The sequence below is a fragment of the Emys orbicularis genome, chromosome 7, assembly GCF_028017835.1.
Source record: "Emys orbicularis isolate rEmyOrb1 chromosome 7, rEmyOrb1.hap1, whole genome shotgun sequence".
Classification (NCBI taxonomy): Eukaryota; Metazoa; Chordata; order Testudines; family Emydidae; genus Emys; species Emys orbicularis.
The window spans coordinates 34,916,043-34,937,030 of NC_088689.1; the positions used below are offsets into that span (position 1 = coordinate 34,916,043).

The 20,988-nt window shown below is 44.1% G+C and overlaps 1 protein-coding gene across 1 annotated transcript; it reads left to right on the top strand.

Moving 5' to 3' along the window:
- The first annotated feature begins 518 nt into the window (after nucleotides 1–518).
- Nucleotides 519–20,988, top strand: SLC16A12 (solute carrier family 16 member 12). Its single transcript, XM_065408485.1, has 6 exons — nucleotides 519–628; nucleotides 5,378–5,481; nucleotides 7,962–8,105; nucleotides 10,799–11,390; nucleotides 13,753–14,012; nucleotides 20,726–20,988. The coding sequence occupies exons 1-6, from the start codon at nucleotides 519–521 to the stop codon at nucleotides 20,986–20,988; spliced, it is 1,473 nt and encodes a 490-aa protein (XP_065264557.1).

Sequence of the window (20,988 nt, forward strand, 5' to 3'; positions counted from 1 at the left end):
TGCTCTTGATTATACAATGTAAATTGAAATCAGTGGAGTTCCTCCTGATTTACAGCTGAGTAAATGAGAACAGAATGTGACCCAAAGTCATTTGCTTCTCACAATGCACAGAATGCATGTTACACAATCATTGTAAAAAGAACAGGAGTACTTGTGGCACCTTAGAGACTAACAAATTTATTTATTTATTTATTTGTTAGTCTCTAAAGTGCCACAAGTACTCCTGTTCTTTTTGCGGATACAGACTAACATGGCTGCTACTCTGAAAACAATCATTGTAGTTAGAAATAAATCATCACATACAATAAAACAACAGCTATATTTTACCCTTTGATAATGCGGTTTCACAGGGGTTGGGTGAAGGGTGATTTAGTTTGATTCTCTCCCTGCTGTTTTTCTGTTTCAGATGGCAAATAATCCTTGTACCAGGTAACATTCCATGCATGCTCTGCACGTCAGCTGGAGTCAGTCCCTTACAGTGACTCTGGAAAGAAGAAAAAAGAATCACTATCACAGCTATGGCAGCACCAAAGAAAGTTCTGCTCTCCTCCCCTCCCGATGGAGGCTGGGGATGGATGATTGTTGTTGGCTGCTTCCTCGTTACTATCTGCACTAGGGCTGTAACAAGGTAAAATAGCTTCTTATCAGGCTGACTCTTTTCTTTTCTTTTCTTTTCTTTTCTTTTCTTTTCTTTTCTTTTCTTTTCTTTTCTTTTCTTTTCTTTTCTTATAAAGAGAAAAATAAGAAAGATACTCTGTAATGGCTAATAGTTGAAGTTAAAGGAATCAATTCTGTCTGGACTTTTTACTGTCCTTCTAACCTGTTTTGTTTTTGAAGGCCTCCTGAAATCTGTATGGGGCTGGGACAGCTAAGAGATTAAGATTCCTCCAATATTAGTCCTGCTTAGTCCCCGATGACAGCTGTTATGCCCTGTCCAAGAACTCCTATCATCACCCTTACTATTCTGCACTATCAGAGTTACTTCATGCTGTAGTTGTTCAGTGGGGACTAGAGGAGGCAGTCAGGGTCTTTCCAGGCCCTGTGTCCCTCTCTGACCTTCCTGTGATTTGTTTTGGCCAGTTCCTGTGGATTTGTTTGACTCTTGGGTATATCCGATCGAGCTGTTGTGTAATCTCTTTGCTCTCTACAAGCATTTCAGGTGCCATCCTGCATGAGAGCTGTGACCTAAAGAGGCCCTTCACCATATATACCTCAAGTATCCTAACTATACAGGGAATATTTGTTGCTGTATTCCTCAAAAATAGAAGGAGAGAAAATAGGCTAACATACTCTGAAAAGCTCATCTATACATTTGGGGACAAGAAGGTTCCTTCTGCTGGTGTTGCTGTGTTTTATTTTTACTATACATGGGAGGATGGTCTATGTTAATATGAACATGTAAACTGTATGAGGGATATCAGAGACAGGCAGCACAGTATGTGAGGGGCATTGGAGCCAAGGGTCTCATTTGAACTGGCAACACGATACAATTACAACTCTTCTTACCTACATAATGTATTTCTTTTTAAATAAAGCTGCCAGATTTGATGAAGGAATTGTGTGGTAAGTCTCATAAACACTTGTCTATAACCATGTAAATGTTGATCTAGTGCTACCATATTACTACAGTTACATGAACTACATACTAACACTACAAGTTTTTCTAAAGGCAGTTTTGTCCCCATAACGTTTGCTTTTTTGCATGTGAAATACATTGATTTGCATTATAGAACTGATATAATTGATGCTATAGTTCCTAGAACAGATGCATCTGGAATCTAGCTTTGAACTGAGAGACAGTTGATTGATTGGGGACAGAACAGGAAGACCACCCAACAATCCCTTGCTTATTTAGCAAACTTGAAATATTCCTATTTCTCAATCAGATATTGGATGTGTGGATATTTTATTTTAAAGTATCAAAAAACACCACTAAATAGTGGTATGGTGCCACATGAGCAGTGAAGGAGACCGTGGAATTCCATGGTGAATTTGAGATCAGACATAGATACAGCCAGAAGACCTGATGAAAGGGTCTACTTTACCAGACTATATTTGAGAATTACACTGTGCCTCTCATCCTTACCGATGCTTTCATTCCAACAAAACTCTTATTGTTTTTCTTTAGTAACATGTTCCTAGTAGTACATAAATGCATTTTATCCTAAAGGTCAATTTTGTTCATTCATGTGATATGGAAAGATGGCAGATACACCCTGCACTTTGATGTTGTGGATTCAGGAAAGAAGAAGAATGTCTGTATATATTCTCAAGTATCAGGGGGTGGCCGTGTTAGTCTGTATCCACAAAAATAACAAGGAGTCCAGTGTCACCTTAAAGACTAAGATTTATTTGGGCATAAGCTTTCGTGGGCAAAAATCCCACTTCTGCACCTGAAGAAGTGGGGTTTTTTACCCACAAAAGCTTATGCCCAAATAAATCTGTTAGTCTTTAAGGTGCCACCGGACTCTTGTTGTTTTTGTATCTATTCTATTGCAACTCGGGCTAATGAAATCAGTGGGGTGTTGGCTCTGTCCACACTGAACTCGTTGTGGGGTCAGAGCCTATGCCCCATCCTCCAGACAGTCATGCACACAACTTAACTTTATGCACATGAGTCTCATTGATGCCATACTTCATAAGCTTGTCAGAGCAGGGGTTGTGTTATTTGATCTGCAATAGGAGGTACCTAAATAAATAGTATTAATAAGTCTAACATTAATTGGCATCAATATAGACAGGGTGTGTGTGTGTGTGCGCGGGGGGGGAGATTTGCTTACTATTTGTACTTCAACATTCTACCTTATTGGCCAGATTTGAAACAGATGGCCTCCTGTCTTTGTGTTCACAATGCATCCACGAGTATTTACAGCCACAAAAAGGGAGGGCTGGTCTCAGAATCAGTCTCTGTATGTGAAGAGCCATTCAGAGTCTGTACTGTTAAATCAGCCAGCATTTTGGATCTTTTGTTCAGTTACAGTGTATGCTGCTGTCTGCAGGCATATGGGCACAGGATTCCTTGATTACTGTGAGTTTGTTCCAACCTTTACATAACGGAATAGCATTTTGTGTGTAGGTCTGTATATCTATATGTCTCTGTAAACATGAATTGGAATCCTTCTTCTGCTATCAGAAGTCACTTAGGGCACAGGGAAGATTCTGCCATCCCTGTCTATCATGTTGTTTGCCGGAGTGGCTATCTTGTTGTGTTTCTATAACTTCACTTTTTTACAAGGATAGGTTGTTGGCTTACTGCTCAACCCCTTCTTCCCACAGCCCCCAACCCCCCGCAGCCTGGAGGACCGTAGACTACTTTTCATCTGGTCCCTCCCTACCCGTTGACCTGTCCTGCTTGGGTGGCCTTGCCAGGAGTTAAAGCTCCCTCTGGCATAGCTCTCAGGGTCATATGCAAACATTCCCACCACATTCAGGTGCAGTCCCCAGGGAAGGAGAAGAGTATCCTTGATGTGGTGGGAAGCGATGGGAAGGCCTCTGCATTCCAATGACCCTGAGAGCTATGCCGGCAGCATTTTAAACTTCTGGCGGGGCCACCCAAACTGGACAGGTCAAAGGATAGGGGCCAGAGAAAAAAGCAGTCCCTAGGTCCTCCAGGTTGTGGGGGAGAATGACAGGCCAACATCCTATCCTTGAGAAATGTCTTGGTGCCAACTGACTGAGAGCACAAGGGGTGCAAAGAGTTTTACGGGGATTGCCAGGTCAAATATATGCCTAATAATTCAGTAAAGGTTGGCATATAAAGTCCTTACTGAGAACCAGTAGCCCACTGGTCCATCATAATCACTGCAAATTGTATGCACAGATAATATTTAAGAAGTTATGTCTATACTGAAAATGAGATTCTTAAGGCAGATAACCAGGAGGTGACATGTCTTGGATGGCTTCCTTTCAGGAAGGGGGTAACAGACGCTTATCTCCCTGCCTGGTCGTTGTGTATTGTGTGTGTCTCAACGGAGGCCAATTTGCATACTGAGCCAGATGCTGATTAAGAAACGGCAAAGTCTACAGTAAAGTAGTATACAGGAAGAAACAACCAGCAGGTGGTATCCTGTGTATAAATATGGGCAATGAATTGTTCTGATCTATCTGGGAATGCAAACAGACACCCTGGATCTTTCACTGAGGAGGCAGCTTGACTTGTCTGATGAATGGAAGATCACAGCCAAGCCTGGTTGTAATACACTGGAAGGATTTTGGATAAGTATTGCTCTAAGATTTGAAAATAAGTCTAAGTTCTAGAATGCATGCTATGGTTTTAATTAATATGTAACCATTTGTTTCCATCACTTCTACTTGTTATCACTTGAACCTCTACAGTTTATTAAATAAACGTTTACTGTTTTCACTATAAACATAACCAAGTGCTGTGTGTTAAATAGAGCATTGATCTGAGATGTAATTGGTAAGCTGGGGTGTCCTCCTTCTTTGGAAGCAGCAATTCTGTGAATACTGCAAGTGTCTGGTGGACCAGGGGCTGAACATTCCAGGGAGATGCTTGCGGGGGCTTGGGGGTTGGAATGTGCCTATCGCTAATTTGTAGAGAGAGCAGGGCCTGCATAGGGGAGTTTTTGTGTTGCCCGTGGCTGATGCAGCCAGGGAGCTGACATATGGCAGACACAGACAAGGCTTCCTCATGCTAAGGGCTGGTGGTAGCGAAGTGCCTTGTGGCCCTGGGTATCCCTGGGAAGTATCACAGGTTGAATGATAGGCCAACAACCTAGCCTAGTGAAAAAGTGAAGTTATAGAAACACAACAAGATAGCCACTCTGGAAAACAACATGATACACAGGGATGGCAGGGCCTTCTTCATGCCCTAAGTGACTTCTGATGGCCCAGAAGTCATCTGACTAATATATATTAGTCCTTAAAGAGAGAAACAACAATGTAGGACTAGGATAATAGTTTATGGGAGGTTAAAATAAAAGAGGTCAGTATAATTGTCTGCTCTTTTAAAGATTGGCTCTCCTTGTGGAAAGAATTGTCTTCCTTGTCCTTGCCGGATTAAACTGATCTGTCTAATCCCACTACGAGGGTCATACTTGATGACCATTCTGTGACTCATTTGTCATTGTCTCATTTGTTCTTCTCTGATTCAATTAGACAGATATAAACCAGCCATATGAACTACTGTAGGAACTATCCATCCTATGTGCCACATTTTCATTTGTCATTATTTCCTGTACATCGAGAGAGTCTCTCATTTCAGTCTCCATTTTGCAGATGTTTAATGACCCAATGTATTTCCCTTAGAAGTCAATAGGAATCTTTGCATTGACTTTCATAGGATTTGGAACAGACCCAAACCAGGTAACCTTTATCCTGGAATTTAACAGATCAGTATTCATGTTTTCTTTCCTAGATGCATCTCAATTTTCTTTGTGGAGTTCCAGACATACTTTGCTCAGGATTATGCCCGAACAGCTTGGATCCATTCCATTGCAGACTGTGCCACAATGCTGTGTGGTGGGTATTGCACTCTCTGAATAATAAATTGGTTTGTTCTTTAGTTCTGTGGGACACCTGATATTAGTGTATTCACAAGTCATCAGAGCCAGTGTAGAAAATTTCTGGTTTCAGGCTGGCTAATGACTTTTGTCCAGCACATCCTGGCTTTGTAGCCAAATGGGTGTAGTATGTCCAAGCTGTATCCCACAGCACAGTTTGGCAAGGAGGGGGCTTTTTTGTACCATTTTGTCTGATACTGAAAAGAAACAGAGCATTTTATTGTCAAGTGATGTGTGTTTTAAGAAATGTTTTTGTGAAAAAAACCTAATGGGAAAGGTCACGGTTTAAGAGGCATTCCACTAGGATTTGTTTTACCTAGTATATTGCAGTTACATTTCAGACTTGACTGTGTTTCCTAGTTCCTTTGGTTCAAGTCACAACCATCGCATCCCTTCACTGAACTTTTTTGTGAGCAAATGTCCTATGTGTTTTCTTTATGAAATATCCCCTAGGACAGTGGTTTTCAAACTGTGGGTTGCGACCCAGTACTGGGTCGCGGAATGTAAGGCACTGGGTTGCGGCAGATCTGGTCAGCACCACCGACCAGGCCATTAAAAGTCCCATTGGTGGTGCTGCCTGGCTAAGGCAGGCTAGTTCCTATCTGTTCTGACATCGCGCTGTGCCCCAGAAGCAGCCAGCAGCAGGTCTGGCTCTTAGGCGAGGGGGCCACAGGGCTCCATGTGCTGCCTCCGCCCCGAGCACCGGCTCTACACTCCCATTGTCGGGGAACCGGCCAATGGGAGCTGGGGGGGAAGGGGATGGTGCCTGCAGGCAAGAGCTGCACAGAGCCATTTGCGTGCCTCCGTCTAGGAGCCAGGCCTGTGGCTGGCCGCTTCCGGGGCACAGCGTGGTTCACGGTGCCAGGACAGGCGGGAAGCCTGCCTGTACACCCCAGCTGCATCACTGACTGGGAGCTGCCGGAGGTAAGCCCACACCCCAACCCCATGCTCCAATCCCCTACCCCAGCCCCCAGCCCTGCCCTCAAACCTGGAGCCCCCTCCTACACCCCAAACTGCTCATCCCCGGCTGCAGCCCCAGCCCAGAGCCCTGATCCCCTCCCGTACCCCAACCCCCTGCCCCAGTCCTGAGCCCTCCCAAACACAGAGCCCCCTCCTGCACCCCAAGCCCCTCATCCCTGGCCCCACCCCAGAGCTGCACCCCCAGGCCAGAGCCCCTCCTGGACCCCACACCCCTTCCCCAGCCCTGAGCCTCCCCAAACCCAGAGCCCCCTCCTGCACCCTAAACTCCTCATCCCCAGCCCCACTCCAGAGCCTGCACCCCAAACCCAGAGCTCCCTCCTGCACCCTAAACTCCTCATCCCCAGCCCCACTCCAGAGCCTGCACCCCCAGCCCAGAGTCCTGACCCCCTCCCGCACCCCAACCCCCTACTCCAGCCCAGAGCCCCCTCCCACACCCTGAACCCCTCATTCCCAGCCCCACCCCACAGCCCTCACCCCCGCACCCCAACCCTCTGCCCCAGCCCTGAGCACCTCCCACACCCCAAACACCTCACCCCCAGCTCCGGGCATCACCAATTTTCTTCAACTGGGTCACCAGAAAACAAGTTTGAAAACCACTGCCCTAGGACACCCTTTCTGTACTGGAGTTACACTTAACTTCTCATGGATATCATTTAAAGATCTGCAAAGTACTGTGCAAACTTAGGTTCTGATCCTGCACACATCATATTGCAGGTAAAGTGGTCTGCCCATATTCATTGCATTCCAGGATTGAGGCCTAAAATGTAGCCAGACACCTCTGCACCAACTACACCACATCTCATAGGCGAAGATGTGGGGACAAAGTTTTCCACCTGAAACTTTAAGGGAATTTTAAATAGGCAGAGAGAAGAGCACAAAGGTTTCTAGGATTTGTACTTCCCGTGGGTGAAACTGGACTTTGACGCTCCACACTGCTCTTTGTGTGTGCAGGGATTTTAACTTTGAATATTGCTGGGTCAGCCTATTCCTACCAGAGAGGGAGATCATTTTTACAACTTATAGGTTCTAAGCTTTGCAGTGATGAGGCAGAAGGGCCATCTTTTCATAGAGTAGCAGTACAAATTCCAGAGGTAGCAGGTTTATTGCTGCTGTAATGATAGGGTAATGAACAAAATGCTCCTAACCTAGTCATTGGCTTTGCCTTCATTAATGGAAAAACAGCTTTGTCTTATAGTGGTATTGCCTGATTTAAAATAGCCATTGACCTGATTTTATGGAAAATAGAAAACAGCCATTCTGAAAGGGTTTTTGAGGAGGTCACAAACACCGTGACGTAATGTATGTGAATCTGAAATGTCACTCCAATTAGCTGCAGCAGCAGATTGGTGTTTGTCTGGCTTTGGTGCTGATTTTTGTTCCCAAGCCTTGACTGTGGCGGTGAAGTGCAGGTGAGTGCACACTGCATTCATTCACTAACTGCATTCATTATTTTTGAAGCCCCACTTGGAAGTTTTATCAGTAACCATCTATCGTGTCAAGTGGGCATCATGCTTGGAGGACTGCTCGCATCTGCTGGACTGATCCTGAGTTCATTTGCCACAAGCCTGGAACACCTCTACTTTTCACTAGGCGTGCTTACAGGTAGGAGGGATTCATAATGTTTGCCCCAGCCATTACCTTAACATTAGAGGGTCCACCACTGTCCCACTGACACTGCCCCAGCTGCAGTCAGCAGAGGCTCGCAAGCTGGAACCCCCTTGTTATGAAAGAATGACCAGCCTGCAGAGCATTATGTGGGAGGGCTCCAGGCCTCTGGTATTTGCTCCTGATCTGAAATACCCCAGTTTTGGTGACCGGCCTAGCACACAGCAAAAGTCATCTGTTCAACAGTTGTGTGGCTGAGGGTAAACTTCTCAGATGATAAGAGGGTGGGAAAGAGGATTGTTTGCTTGTTTGTTTGTTGGTAGGTTACTGGCTGGCAGGGTTCCTTTTGGTGTAATGCTTTCGGAGTTTTGTTGTAATATAAATTATAGGTCAAGGCAGACAAAGCTTTGCATTGGTGATTTTTTAAATGATTTAAATCAAGGTAAATGATTAATAAATAAATGAGAGAGAGTCATTGCATCAGTTTCTTAAGTCACCATTGCATGGCTTATTTCTGCCTGCTCTACATTCAGTTAAGAAGCACAAATCCTCTGTTGAATGCATTATCCTAATGCATCCTCCCTTTGAGTTCAGCCACTGTGTTAAAAGAATACCCTTAGTCTGTCCTGTTTTTGTATAGTTGCTTGTACACTAAAGAAAGGGAGAGGTTGCAATAGTTATACTGAAATTCCTGCCTCATTAAAACTGCCACGGTAGCCACGGTGATATAAGCCTTGTACTTGGTCCCCTGCCGTTGAGTAGCAAGTTGGTAGAATTACTATACTTTGTGTGCTGCCAACAGCTTATTTGCTAAGAAAAAAAAATTCCTTGTTACAGTGTGTGTTGCTCCTGCATTACAATGTTAATCCTTGTCCAATGTGTTTGTAACAAATAAAAAGGTCCCTTGTAACCCACAGCGCCATGTCACATATCCTCCTACGACACTGAGGCTTCCTTTATGAGAGCGGTTATGAATATTGAAGAAGAGAAGCAATGAAGCAGTGTACATTAAGTTGTAGACAGTCCATTTCACAAGCAGTGAATTTAGTCTGCAGGGAGTGAGTAGGGAAGAAATGAACTAATAGTAAAAGGCTGGTAGTACTGATGCAGTGAGCTGACCTGTAATCTAGAGGGCAGTTGAGAACAACACTAGCTTTGTAGTGTCAAAATTCACTGCCCTTTCTGGGGTTTGGCTTTCTTCACAAAGAAATAAACAATGAGAGAACATAAAGTTCCGTTCAAACCTTCCCCCCAAAAGTCACAGGTCCTGCCTCAAGACACCCAGGACATCTCTTTTATGTCTGGGTGAGATAACAAGCTGCTAGTCTCAGTGTGTCAATTTAATCCAGGGGTCGGCAACGTTTGGCACGCGGCTCGCCAGGGTAAGCACCCTGGCGGGCCAGGCCAGTTTATTTACCTGCTGACGCGGCAGGTTCAGCCGATCGCGGCCCCCACTGGCTGCGGTTCGCCGTCCCGGGCCAATGGGGGTGGTGGGAAGCCGTGGACAGCACATCCCTCACCCGCGCCGCTTCTCGCCGCCCCCATTGGCCCGGGACGGCGAACTGCGGCGAGTGGGGGCTGCGATCGGCCGAACCTGCCGCTTCAGCAGGTAAATAAACTGGCCCAGCCCGCCAGGGTGCTTACCCTGGCGAGCCATGTGCCAAACGTTGCCGACCCCTGATTTAATCCATTCAGCCCTCTCCCAGCAGAGTCAGCACCTGTTAGCAGGATGGAGTGTTTCAGGCCAACACTGATAGCCTGCTACATCCTGAGAGTCTCCCAAGCTTGTGCTTTCTGCCAAAGGCAATGGGAGAGGTACCTGTGTAACTGAGGGTGCCATTTATTTCAAAATGCCAGCCTGGAATAAGTTTCTGTGTCTGATTCAGAAATCCCTGCAGAAATGCCAGCACTGATGCGAATGTCTGATTCTTGTGCATCTGTCCTTGAAGCGCTGTAGCAAAATCCATGAAATTGTTCCCTGCCCAGATGAATCTAATTAATCTACTAAATAGGAATAGCATCTTGTTCTGAGCCTTTTTAACCTCGGTTCTGAAAGTGGTCACAGCACCTTGAATAAGGACTTTCCCAGGGGATTTAAAACTGCACAGAAACTCCAGCCAGTAGAAATGCAGAATTTCTTCATCTTGTCAAAGAAAGTTTCTTGTAGGACATTTTACAGTAGAGAGAAATTCCCTATGCCACCCTTCAGAGATCTGCAAACAGACAAATCTGCCCTGAAAATAGATATTTGGGTTTGTAGCTGAGTGTAACACCGAGCAATGATCGTAGGACCAATGTGCCTGATGCAATGATCCGACAATCTAAATGGGAGGTCCCTCCATCCCCTGGCACTCAGTGATGCCTGGGTACAGGGCCAGGCTACTAATAACTGGCCAATGATGCTGTGCTCCTATCTAGCCTGAGTACATGTTCATACGCAAAGCTCATCAATCCTCACTGAGCCTCTGCATTGGTACAGTTTAGTGAGAGTCAACTATATTTGTTTGACTCGGTATCCCTGTTTTTTTCTTCATGTTTTTATCTCATACTCACTAAATTGTGAAATGTGATAATCCACAAAGGGCCTCTTCATTATTAGTGCTGATGGGAGTGGGTTACTTGGTTTAATTTAATGTATCCTGTTACTTATATTCAGTATTAAACAACCTTCATTCTGCTTTTTTCCCTAGGACTTGGATTTGCACTTTGTTATTCTCCAGCCATAGCAATGGTGGGCAAATATTTCAACAAAAAGAAAGCACTGGCTTATGGGATAGCCATGTCAGGGAGCGGAATCGGTACCTTCATTCTGGCCCCTGTGGTCCAATTCTTGATTGAACAATTTTCCTGGCGTGGAGCCTTACTCATCCTGGGCGGTTTTGTTTTAAATCTCTGTGTCTGTGGTGCCCTGATGAGGCCTATTACTCTTAAGGAGGACCATAAACACCCTCCTGAGTTTCTTGAACAGGAGTATGTCTCAGAAGCACAGAAGCAAGACTTAAAGCGGTTGTCTATCTGTTCACCTTTAATCAAAGCATGGTCCCATGAATGTCTATGCTGCTGCTCCTGGCAAGAATACAACTTCTTACTGATGCCAGACTTCATGGTGCTAGCAGTGTCTATTTTATTTATGGCATATGGCTGTAGCCCTCTTTTTGTCTACCTAGTGCCTTATGCTTTGAATGTTGGTGTGAGTCATCAGCAGGCTGCCTTCCTTATGTCCATACTTGGTGTCATCGATATCGTTGGTAATATCACCTTTGGATGGTTGACAGACAGAAGGTAATGACAGACCGCAAACTAGTTATAAGCCTTTTCATGTGGGATAGCTAGGTGTAATGCTCGCTAACGTACATTTTGAGGACATTACAATGGCTTGCATTATTTTTCCAATAGATCAGCTCAATTTATGGTATTTATACAACTTTCAGAAATGCTCATTTTTTACCTTAGTTTTCATCTTTGAATTAACTTATACTTCTAATTTTCATTTTTAGAAATGAATAACATTTGTCCAAAGTTGCTCTTGTCTATAGTGTAAATGTAGCTCAGCGTTCAGTGTATAGTAAGCATTACCTTCTGTGCCAGCTCTGTAGAGGATGTGATCTACTACTTCTGCCTTTCTATCTCATTTGTGCTGCTGTCGTGGCACAAAAGGGATGAAAGATCTGGCACTGTATTGTAATGCATAAACACAAACGGGCAGAGTTAAGGTTGTATGTGAATCCTAACTTCTGCATTTCCTGAGGTTTTAGTGCTTAGCCGTGTTTTGCTACCTTTACTCCATCGTGACATTTTGTTGTATGCAATGTCTATAATACTGGTGGCGAAGATCAGGTGAGTGTGGCAGTAGGCTATTCTAAAGGTCTTCATGCTTATTCTTTCAGTCATCATACTTATTCAGGACACTGGATATTTGAGTCAATGCGAATTGTGGATTTGATTCTTCTCTCACTTACACCACTTTTAATTTCATTGCATCAGTACTGATTTACACCAGTAAAAGTGAGAAGAGGGAATAAGGTCATTTATCTTATTTTTGCAAAATATTAGGAACAGTCTTAGTGAGCTTAGATATAAATACAGAAGAGTACAGTAACTCCTTGCTTAACATTGTAGTTATGTTCCTGAAAAATGCAACTTTAAGCGAAACGATATTAAGCGAATCCAATTTCCCCATAAGAATTAATGTAAATGGGGGCGGGGGGTTAGGTTCCAGGGAAAAAATTTTCACCAGACAAAAGACTATATATATATATATATATACTGTGTGTGTGTGTATACACTTATACTGTGTGCGTGTATATATATATATATATATATGTGTGTGTGTGTATATATATATATATATATATATGTGTGTGTGTATATATATATATATATATACACGCACACAGTATACGTTTTAAACAAACAATTTAATACTGTACACAGCAATGATGATTGTGAAGCTTGGTTGAGGTGGTGGAATATTTCCCAGGGAATGTCTTAGTGCTGAATGATGAACTAGCACTCGGCTGAGCCCTCAAGGGTTAACACATTGTTGTTAATGTAGCCTCACACTCGACAAGGCAGCACAAATGGAGGGATGGGAGACAGAATGGCAGACAGAGACACACACCCTGTGTGTGAGAGAGATGCGCATTGCCCCTTTAAGTACGCTGACCCCCAAGTACATTGCCTTTTTAAGTAGATCAGCAAGTTGAGACAGCAGTTGATGTTAGCAAGCTCCCTCTGTCCTGAGCCCTGTTGTGTTGCGCCCCCCCCCCCGCTCTATGGAGATGTGGTAAGCGGGGGAAAGAACCAGGGGGGAGGGGGACACCCTGACATTAGCACCCCTCTTCCCCCCTCCCCCCGCACAGCAAGCAGGAGATTCCCGGGAGCAGCTCCAAGGCAGAGGGCAGGAGCCGTACATGGCAGTGGGGGGAGGGACAGCTGAACTTCCGGCAATTGATAGCCTGCTGGGTGGCTGCTGCACAGGGAACTTAGTGGAGTGGGGAACTGATAGGGGGGCTGCCGGTCCACCCTGGTTCCAAGCCCCCACCAGCCAGCTGCAACGGGCTGCTCTTCCTGCAAGCAGTGGACAAAGCAAGCGGCTGCCAAACAACGTAATAAGGGAGCATTGGGCAACTTTAAACGAGCATGTTCTCTAATTGATCAGCAACGTAACAACGAAACAACGTTAACCGGGACGACTTTAAGTGAGGAGTTACTGTATATGTTATTCAGACAAAGTTTTAAAACAGAGACCAAGGGTTGAATGGGCCTGGAGGTTGAACTACCCTCACCTCACCCAGGGTGGTCCCCAAGAAAACTGAGGCACATGCATAGTGTAGGGAAGCTTGCACTGCTGTCCTTACTGTGTGTTCTATGGATAGATAGAGAACTTCACTATCCAGGTTTGTCAATCAAGCACAGTGTTAGAGCCCTCACTGGCTGGGTTTTGCACTTGGAAAGCTGTGTATTAAGCCAGACATTAAAACTGTGCAGCATAGAAAAGACAGGGAACAGGTTAACACAGAAAATATCCCAGGACACAACCATATGTTAATTGCATGTGGTAAATTAATAGGTCTGGAAGTGGACAGAAACAAAGAGGAAGTACACATGATTGACTTATCCTTCCTCTTTTTAAAATCTGCAGGTGTCTGAAGAAGTACCGCTATGTTTGCTACCTCTTTGCTGTGGGAATGGATGGCCTCTGTTGTCTCTTCCTTCCCGTTCTCCAAAGTTTCCCTTTGCTTGTGCCATTCTCATTTACCTTTGGGTATTTTGATGGAGCCTACGTTACACTGATCCCTGTCGTGACAGCAGATGTAGTGGGAACTGCTTCCTTATCATCAGCCCTAGGCGTAATGTATTTTCTTCATGCACTCCCTTATCTAGTGAGTCCACCCATTGCAGGTCAGTTCACAGATGACTCTACTGTACTGTTTATACTGTTACTCCGGATTTACCTTCTGAAAGCAGAATGATTTATTTATCTAGAGCTGGTCAGACATGGGAAGTAATTTTGTGCAGAAATTTTGTTCCATATGTTTCATAGAAATTTCAAACACTGATGAAAAATGTCATTGAAAAATCAAGTTCTGGTAAATGTTGCCCATCTCTAACTTACAGCCATCAAAATTACCCACTTTTGTGGAAAAACACATTAAAGGGTGAAAATACAGAGCCTAAAATCAGAACTGTAGGGTTGGAAGGGACCTCCCGAGGTCATCTAGTCCAGCCCCCTTTGCTGAGGCAGGACCATGTAAACCTAGATCATCCCTGACAGGTGTTTGACCAACCTGTTCTTAAAACTTACTATCATGGGGATTATTCTACAACCTCCCTTGGAAGCCTTTTCCAGTGCTTAACTATCCATATAGTTAGAAAATTTTTCCTAATCTTTAATCTAAATCTCCCTTGCTGTAGATTTAGCCCATTACTTTTGGTTCTACCCTCAGTGGACATGGAGAACAATTGATCACTGTCCTCTTTATAAAGCCCTTAACATATTTGAGGACTGGTATCAGGACCACCCCCCGTCTTTCCCCCCCCCCCCTCAAAACTAAACATGCCCAGCTTTTTAAACCTTTCCTTGCAGGTCTGGTTCTTTAAAACTTTTATCATTTTTGTTGCTCACCTCTGGACTTACTCCAATTTCTCCACATTTTCTTAAAATGTGGCACATGGCTGGACACAGTACTCCAGCTGAGGGCTTACCAGTGCTGAATAGAGCAGGACATTTATCTCCTGTGTCTTACATACAACACTCCTGTTAATACACCCCAGGATCATATTAGCCTTTTTCACAAATGCAAAACATTGTTGACTCTCATTCAATTTGTCATCCACTGTAACCCTCAGATCCTTTCCAGCAGTATTAGTGCCTAGCCAGTTATTCCCTACTTTGTAGCTGTGCCTTTGATTTTTCCTTCTTAAGTGTAGTATTTTGCGCTTGTCTTTATTGGCTTTAATCTTGTTGAAACCAGACCAGTTCTCCAATTTGTCAACGTAGTTTCAATTCCAGTCTATGAAAATATTTAATAGTATTGGACACAGGACAAGTACCCCACTAGTTTGACAAGAACCATTTATAACTACTCTTTGATTATGGTCTTTCAGCCAGTTTTGCACCCACTTTATAGTAATTTAATCTAGACCACATATCCCTAGTTTTCTTATGAGAATGTCATGCGGGACTATGTCAAAAGCCGTGCTAAAATCAACATATATCACACCTACAGCTTCCCCCCCCCCCGTCCATTAGCCCTGCCAACAAAGGAAATTAGGTTGATTTGGCATGATTTAGTCTTGACAAATTCCTGTTGGCTATTCCTTATAATCCTGTTATCCTTTAGGTGCTTGCAAATTGATTGTTTCATAATTTGTTCTAGTGTCTTTCTGGGTACTTATAATTCCCCAGGTCCTCTTTGTTCTCTTTTTAAAAAGATAGGTACTATGTCTGCCCTTCCCCAGTCTTCTGTGACCTCACCCATCCTCCATGAGTTCTCAATGATAATTGCTAATGGTTCTGAGATTGTTTCAGATGGTTCCTTAAGTACCCTAGGATGAATTTCATCAGGCCCTGCTGACTTGAAAATATCTAATTTATCTAGATTTGTAGATTCTAAGGCCAGAAGGGACCATTATAATTATCTAGTCTGATCTCCTGTATAACAGAAACCATAGAATTTCCCCAAAATAATTCCTAGAATTTTCATATCTTTTAGAAAAAACATCCAATCTTGATTTTAAAATTGCCAGGGGTGGAGCATCTGCCACAACACTTAATAAATTGTTCCAGTGATTAATTACTCTTAGCATTAAAAAATTACTTCCTGTCTGACTATGTCTATTGTCAACTTCCAGCCATTGGATCCTGTTATATTTTTTTCTCTTGGACTGAAGAACCCATTATCAAATATTTGTCTCCATGTGTAAGTACTTGTAAACTATAATCAAGTCAACCCTTAACCTTCTTTTTGTTAAGCTAAATAGATAGAGCTTCTTGAATCTGTCTCTATAAAGCAAGTTTTCTAATCTGTTAATCATTCTCATGGCTCTTCTCTGATCCCTCTCCAGTTTATCAATATCTTTCTTGAATTGTGGACACCAGAATTGGACACAATATTCCAGTTGTGGTTGCACCAGTGCCAAATACAGAGGTAAAATAACCTCTCCACTACTACTCGAGATTCCTCTGTTTCTGCACCCAAGGATTGCATTAGTCCTTTTGGTTACAACATCACTCAGGGAGTTCATGTTCAGCTGATTATCTACCATGAGCTCCAATTTTTTTTCAAAAGCAACAAAGAGTCCTGTGGCATCTTAAAGACTAACAGATGTATTGGAGCATAAGCTTTCGTGGGTGAATGCCCACTTCGTCAGACGCATGCCAGACAAAGTGGGCATTCACCCACGAAAGCTTATGCTCCAATACATCTGTTAGTCTTTAAGGTGCCACAGGACTCTTTGTTGCTTTTTACAGATCCAGACTAACACGGCTGCACCTCTGATAATTTTTTTCAGAGTCACGGTTTCCCAGGATAGACTCCCCCTTCATGTAAGTACGGCCTAAATTCTTTGTTCCTAGATGTATTCATTTACATTTAGCCAAATCTAAATCTAAATGTTCTTTAACCTTTAATTTAATCTAGACCACATATCCCTAGTTTTCTTATGAGAATGTCATGTGGGACTATGTCAAAAGCCGTGCTAAAATCAACATATATCACACCTACAGCTTCCCCCCCTATCCATTAAGCCATTAGCCCCATCAAAGAAGGAAATTAGGTTGATTTGGCATGATTTAGTCTGTTTTACTTTGTGTTCCTTCCACCTGTTTGTTAATATTTATTGTGTTAAGTATCTGGTCACAGTTTGCCTTTTTAGTGAAGACTGAAGCAAAATAGGCATTAAACATATCAGCCTTCTTGAAGTCACCTATTATTAGCTCACCTTCCCCATTAAGTAGAGAACCTATACTTTCGTTCATCTTTTTCTTGTTCCTAATATATGTAACCCTTCTGCCCATCTAAGTTGGCAGCAACAAGGGCCGGGTTCTGTATCTAGGGGTTCCGTTTCAATAACGTGATGCAAAACCGGCTCGAGCCCCCACCCAGTGACCTGGGACAATTACATACCACTACCTGGGTGCCTTAGGTGATCCGAGGCCGACCGGCCGTCTCTCCGTGGGGTTCTGCCGCAGCCTTCACCACGAGCCAGTCCACTTCCTGCCGTCCCACAAACTGCTCTCCTCTACGAGCTGCTCCGCTCCGCTCCCCGACCTGTGAGCCGCTCCAGCCGTCCCCGCAAACAGCTCCGCTTGCCGTTCCTTGGGCCATTCCAACCATCCCCACAAGGCTCCGCGCCGCTCGCTGCTCCTCCTCCAGCCGCTTAGCAATATAGCTTCAGGCTCCCCCACTAGTTAACACAGCACTCAGTGATCTCAGCTCTTAGTAACTTTAGCTTTTTTGTGATTTCAGCTCTTAGTGGGGGAGCCCCAGTGCTGGTGCACCATTGGCCCAAAGTGAATTCAGCTCAGCAGCCTGTAACTAGCCTTCTAATGGAATCAAAGTTAGCTCTGACATTCAACAGTGGAGAGAGGAGATGGTGCAATTGGTGTTTCAGGCCCTCAAAAGGGGCCCATACCATCAGGTATAAATGCCTGTCCCCATCCTCTCTCTCTCTCAATTCATTGGGTTGTGGAACCCATGTCCCTTGTCTAGCAAGTGCTACTTAGGTGATGGTGAGATCCTCTGTCATAAAACAGTTTCATTGTCCTTGATTCACATAATCAGGGTAAAAACACTTTATTCCTCCTGCCCCAATAACAGAGAAACTGGGGATCCCACCCCATCCAAAGTAACCACTATCAGTTGCTGTTGTCTCATGCCAGGCGGGTGGGTGTGCCTATGCAAACAAGATCAGCCCCTGGAGTTCTTTTCCACACTCGCCATAATTCACCACCAGATGTCAGGGTAGAGCTCATCCTGACTCTGCTTACATCCATTTATAGAACCTCTTTCCATTGCCTTTTATGTCCCTCGCTAGATGTAACTCATTTTGTACCTTAGCTTTCCTGATTTAGTCCCTACATGCTTGTGCTATTCTTTCATATTCCTCCTTAGCAAGTTGTCTGTTTCCACTTTTAGTAGGATACCTATTTGGTATTCAGGTCACTGAAGAGCTCCTGATAGAACCACATTGGCCTTTTGCTGTCTTTCCTTCACATTGGGATAGTTAGCTGTTGTGCCTTTGAGAAACTGCCAGCTTTCCTGAACTCCTTTTCCACTTAGATTTTCTTCCCATGGGACCTTACCTATCAGTTCTCTGAGTTTGTTAAAGTCTGCTTTTGTGGAGTCCATTGTCCTTATTCTGCTGCTCTCCCTCCTTCCTTTCCTTAGAATCATGTAATCACATTCACCCAAATGGTATGAAGAGCCACAGACAATCCTGATATGAATCCTGTGGAGGTCAGGACATCCATGCAGGGTGCATTCCCTCCTCAGCCCTGGCAACATAGCCCTCTACACTGCAATTAAAAACCCGTGGCTGGCCCATGCCAGCTGATTTGGGCATGTGGGGCTCAGACTAAGAGACTGTTTAATTGCTGTGTAGATGTTTAGACTCAGGCTGCAACCCAAGCTCTGGGACCCTCCCGCCACACAGACGCCCATGACAAATTTTGGTGAGAAAAGAAAACACTTGGAGCAGAGGAGAGCATCTGGCCCATATTAAAAACAAAAGTCCTCCTCCAATATTGTAAAGAGGTAACAAAGCCAGAAGAGAACAGAGGAGATTAGCAGTTAACATGGGCGGTGGGTGAGCCATGGGCTCAAGGAGGCTAGCCCCTGGCCCAGCCCGCCCCTTCCATCTGAAGCCCCACCCCCCCTGCCCCGGTAGCCTGAGCACCCCCAACCCCAGAGTGCCAGGCGGGCGGTGTGCTCCCCCCCTGCCCAAAGCACCGACAAGCAGTCCCAGCGCTGGGCGGTGTGGCCCCAACCCTGGAGTGCCAGGCAGTGTGGCCCCCACCCCGGAGCACCGGGTGGTACAGCCCCAGAGCTGTGGGTCCCCCTGTGCTGGGTGGCTCCAGCCACCCCAAGTCCCGGCCACAGGCCGGCTGCCCTAGCCACAGCCACAGCAGGCTTTCCGGAAGAGGAGCAGCCTGCCTGAGCTAGGGTCAACTCGCTAGCAGAAGGGAGCCTCAGGGCGGAGCGTGGGCAGGGCCACACGGGGCTATTTGGGGAGGCATAGCCTTCCCCAGCCTATGATATGCACCGCCCATGGTAGTTAAGAGAAAACACCTTAGTGTGGCTTTGCTTTTCAGTTTGTGTATTTTTATAACATTTTCAAATATTAACAGTCCCGATGTGTTCTTCCCTTGTGACTGATCAAAGTAACCTCTCTTTGATGTTTTCATTGTGTTGGTGAGGAAAAGATCCCTGTGGATTAGTTGTTTTCTAAATGCTATGTAAAATTCATGTGGGCCTTAGCACTAAGTGATGGAAAAGAGAAAGGAAAATAAACAAACAGTATTTGAGTCCATTTGAGCCCTGAGCAGAGGGCCAGTGCATGACCTACACACCACTTGGGTCCCACTTAAGCCCTATTTTGATGGAGTGAATTCGGCACACTAAAAACAAATGGAAATTCAGGGGCATACAATGAAATAATGCAGCACATTGTTATTTAATTGTTTCATGTAGTTCAGCAATATAAAAAGTGCAAAAATGTATCTTTTGCTGTGAAATTAAATAACCCTTGAGTTTTAATCAAAGGATGTTCTTTTATAGACTTTAGGATCCAGAGAGCTTTATCCATTCATTTCAGAAATGTGGCATGGATTAGGCAGTGGGGTTTACTGTTGAATTTCTTTAGTGTGGGCTGGCAATAGTCTATTCAATTCTATTCAGGTTCTTAAGTAGCCATCATCATCACCAGGATATCTGAACACCATATCTCTTGCCAGTTTAGTTTAAATTTCTGGCTTGAAAAATGAAGTAGGGATTAGGACAATGATGTCCTGATCATTCCACAGAAAGGATTTGTATCCATTTTGAGTGATGTGGGAAGATCAGCGATTCATAATGCCTTTCTTGAATAGCCATAGTATATATATATATGTCTTTCATTTTGTATTTGCAGTTCACTCCAAGTTCAAATTCACCTCTGCTTTTGATGCTTTTTAATTTGATTTGTCACAGCAAAAATATGAATTGAACATTTCAAGTGACACACAAGCCCAGACAAAGTTTCTGGGTGGGGAACTCATGCACAGAATAGCATTTACTCCCATGATGGCTCTGAGCACATTTTCAGACTGTCAGCTAAATCAATGCTTTTAGAGGATGTTTATATAGGACTGTAGGGAAAACTACAGTGTCCTTTTGTGATGGGGTTATGTTCTGAACAAAAGCTTCTAAAAACTTGAGCTAAGTGTGATGAGATCATTATGTAAGATATTTGTTTTCTTTCCCTGGAGGCAAACTGTATTTTAACTGATGTGTCAGCTATATATGCCTGTCACTTAATCACTGTTGTATGTGATAAACTGCAGTACGAATGCTGTACCGTACAAGGAGTTTGTAAACTATTAAAGACCTTAAAAATTATTTGTTTTCCAATAGGTTGGCTGGTGGATACAACCGGCAGCTACACTGCATCATTCATTCTGTGTGGATTTTCTATGATATTCAGTTCAACATTACTGTGCTTTGCTAGACTAGCAAAGAAAATCAAAAGGACACAGCTGAGGTCACTTACCAGAGATACTGACACAAAACAGCAGATCTGGACAAATGGAGCAACAACTTATTCTGTGTCTGGAGATTTAGATCAAAAGGATGTAGAAATATTGGCCACTGAGGCAAATAGCTACAGCAACAGATGA

Bases quoted from the DNA above. Each gene is read 5' to 3' on its own strand.
- SLC16A12 (XM_065408485.1), top strand. From the start codon at position 519: ATGGCAGCACCAAAGAAAGTTCTGCTCTCCTCCCCTCCCGATGGAGGC. The intron at 629-5,377 runs GTAAAATAGCTT...TTTCTTTCCTAG, and splicing joins TGCACTAGGGCTGTAACAAG to ATGCATCTCAATTTTCTTTG. The intron at 14,013-20,725 runs GTCAGTTCACAG...GTTTTCCAATAG, and splicing joins AGTGAGTCCACCCATTGCAG to GTTGGCTGGTGGATACAACC.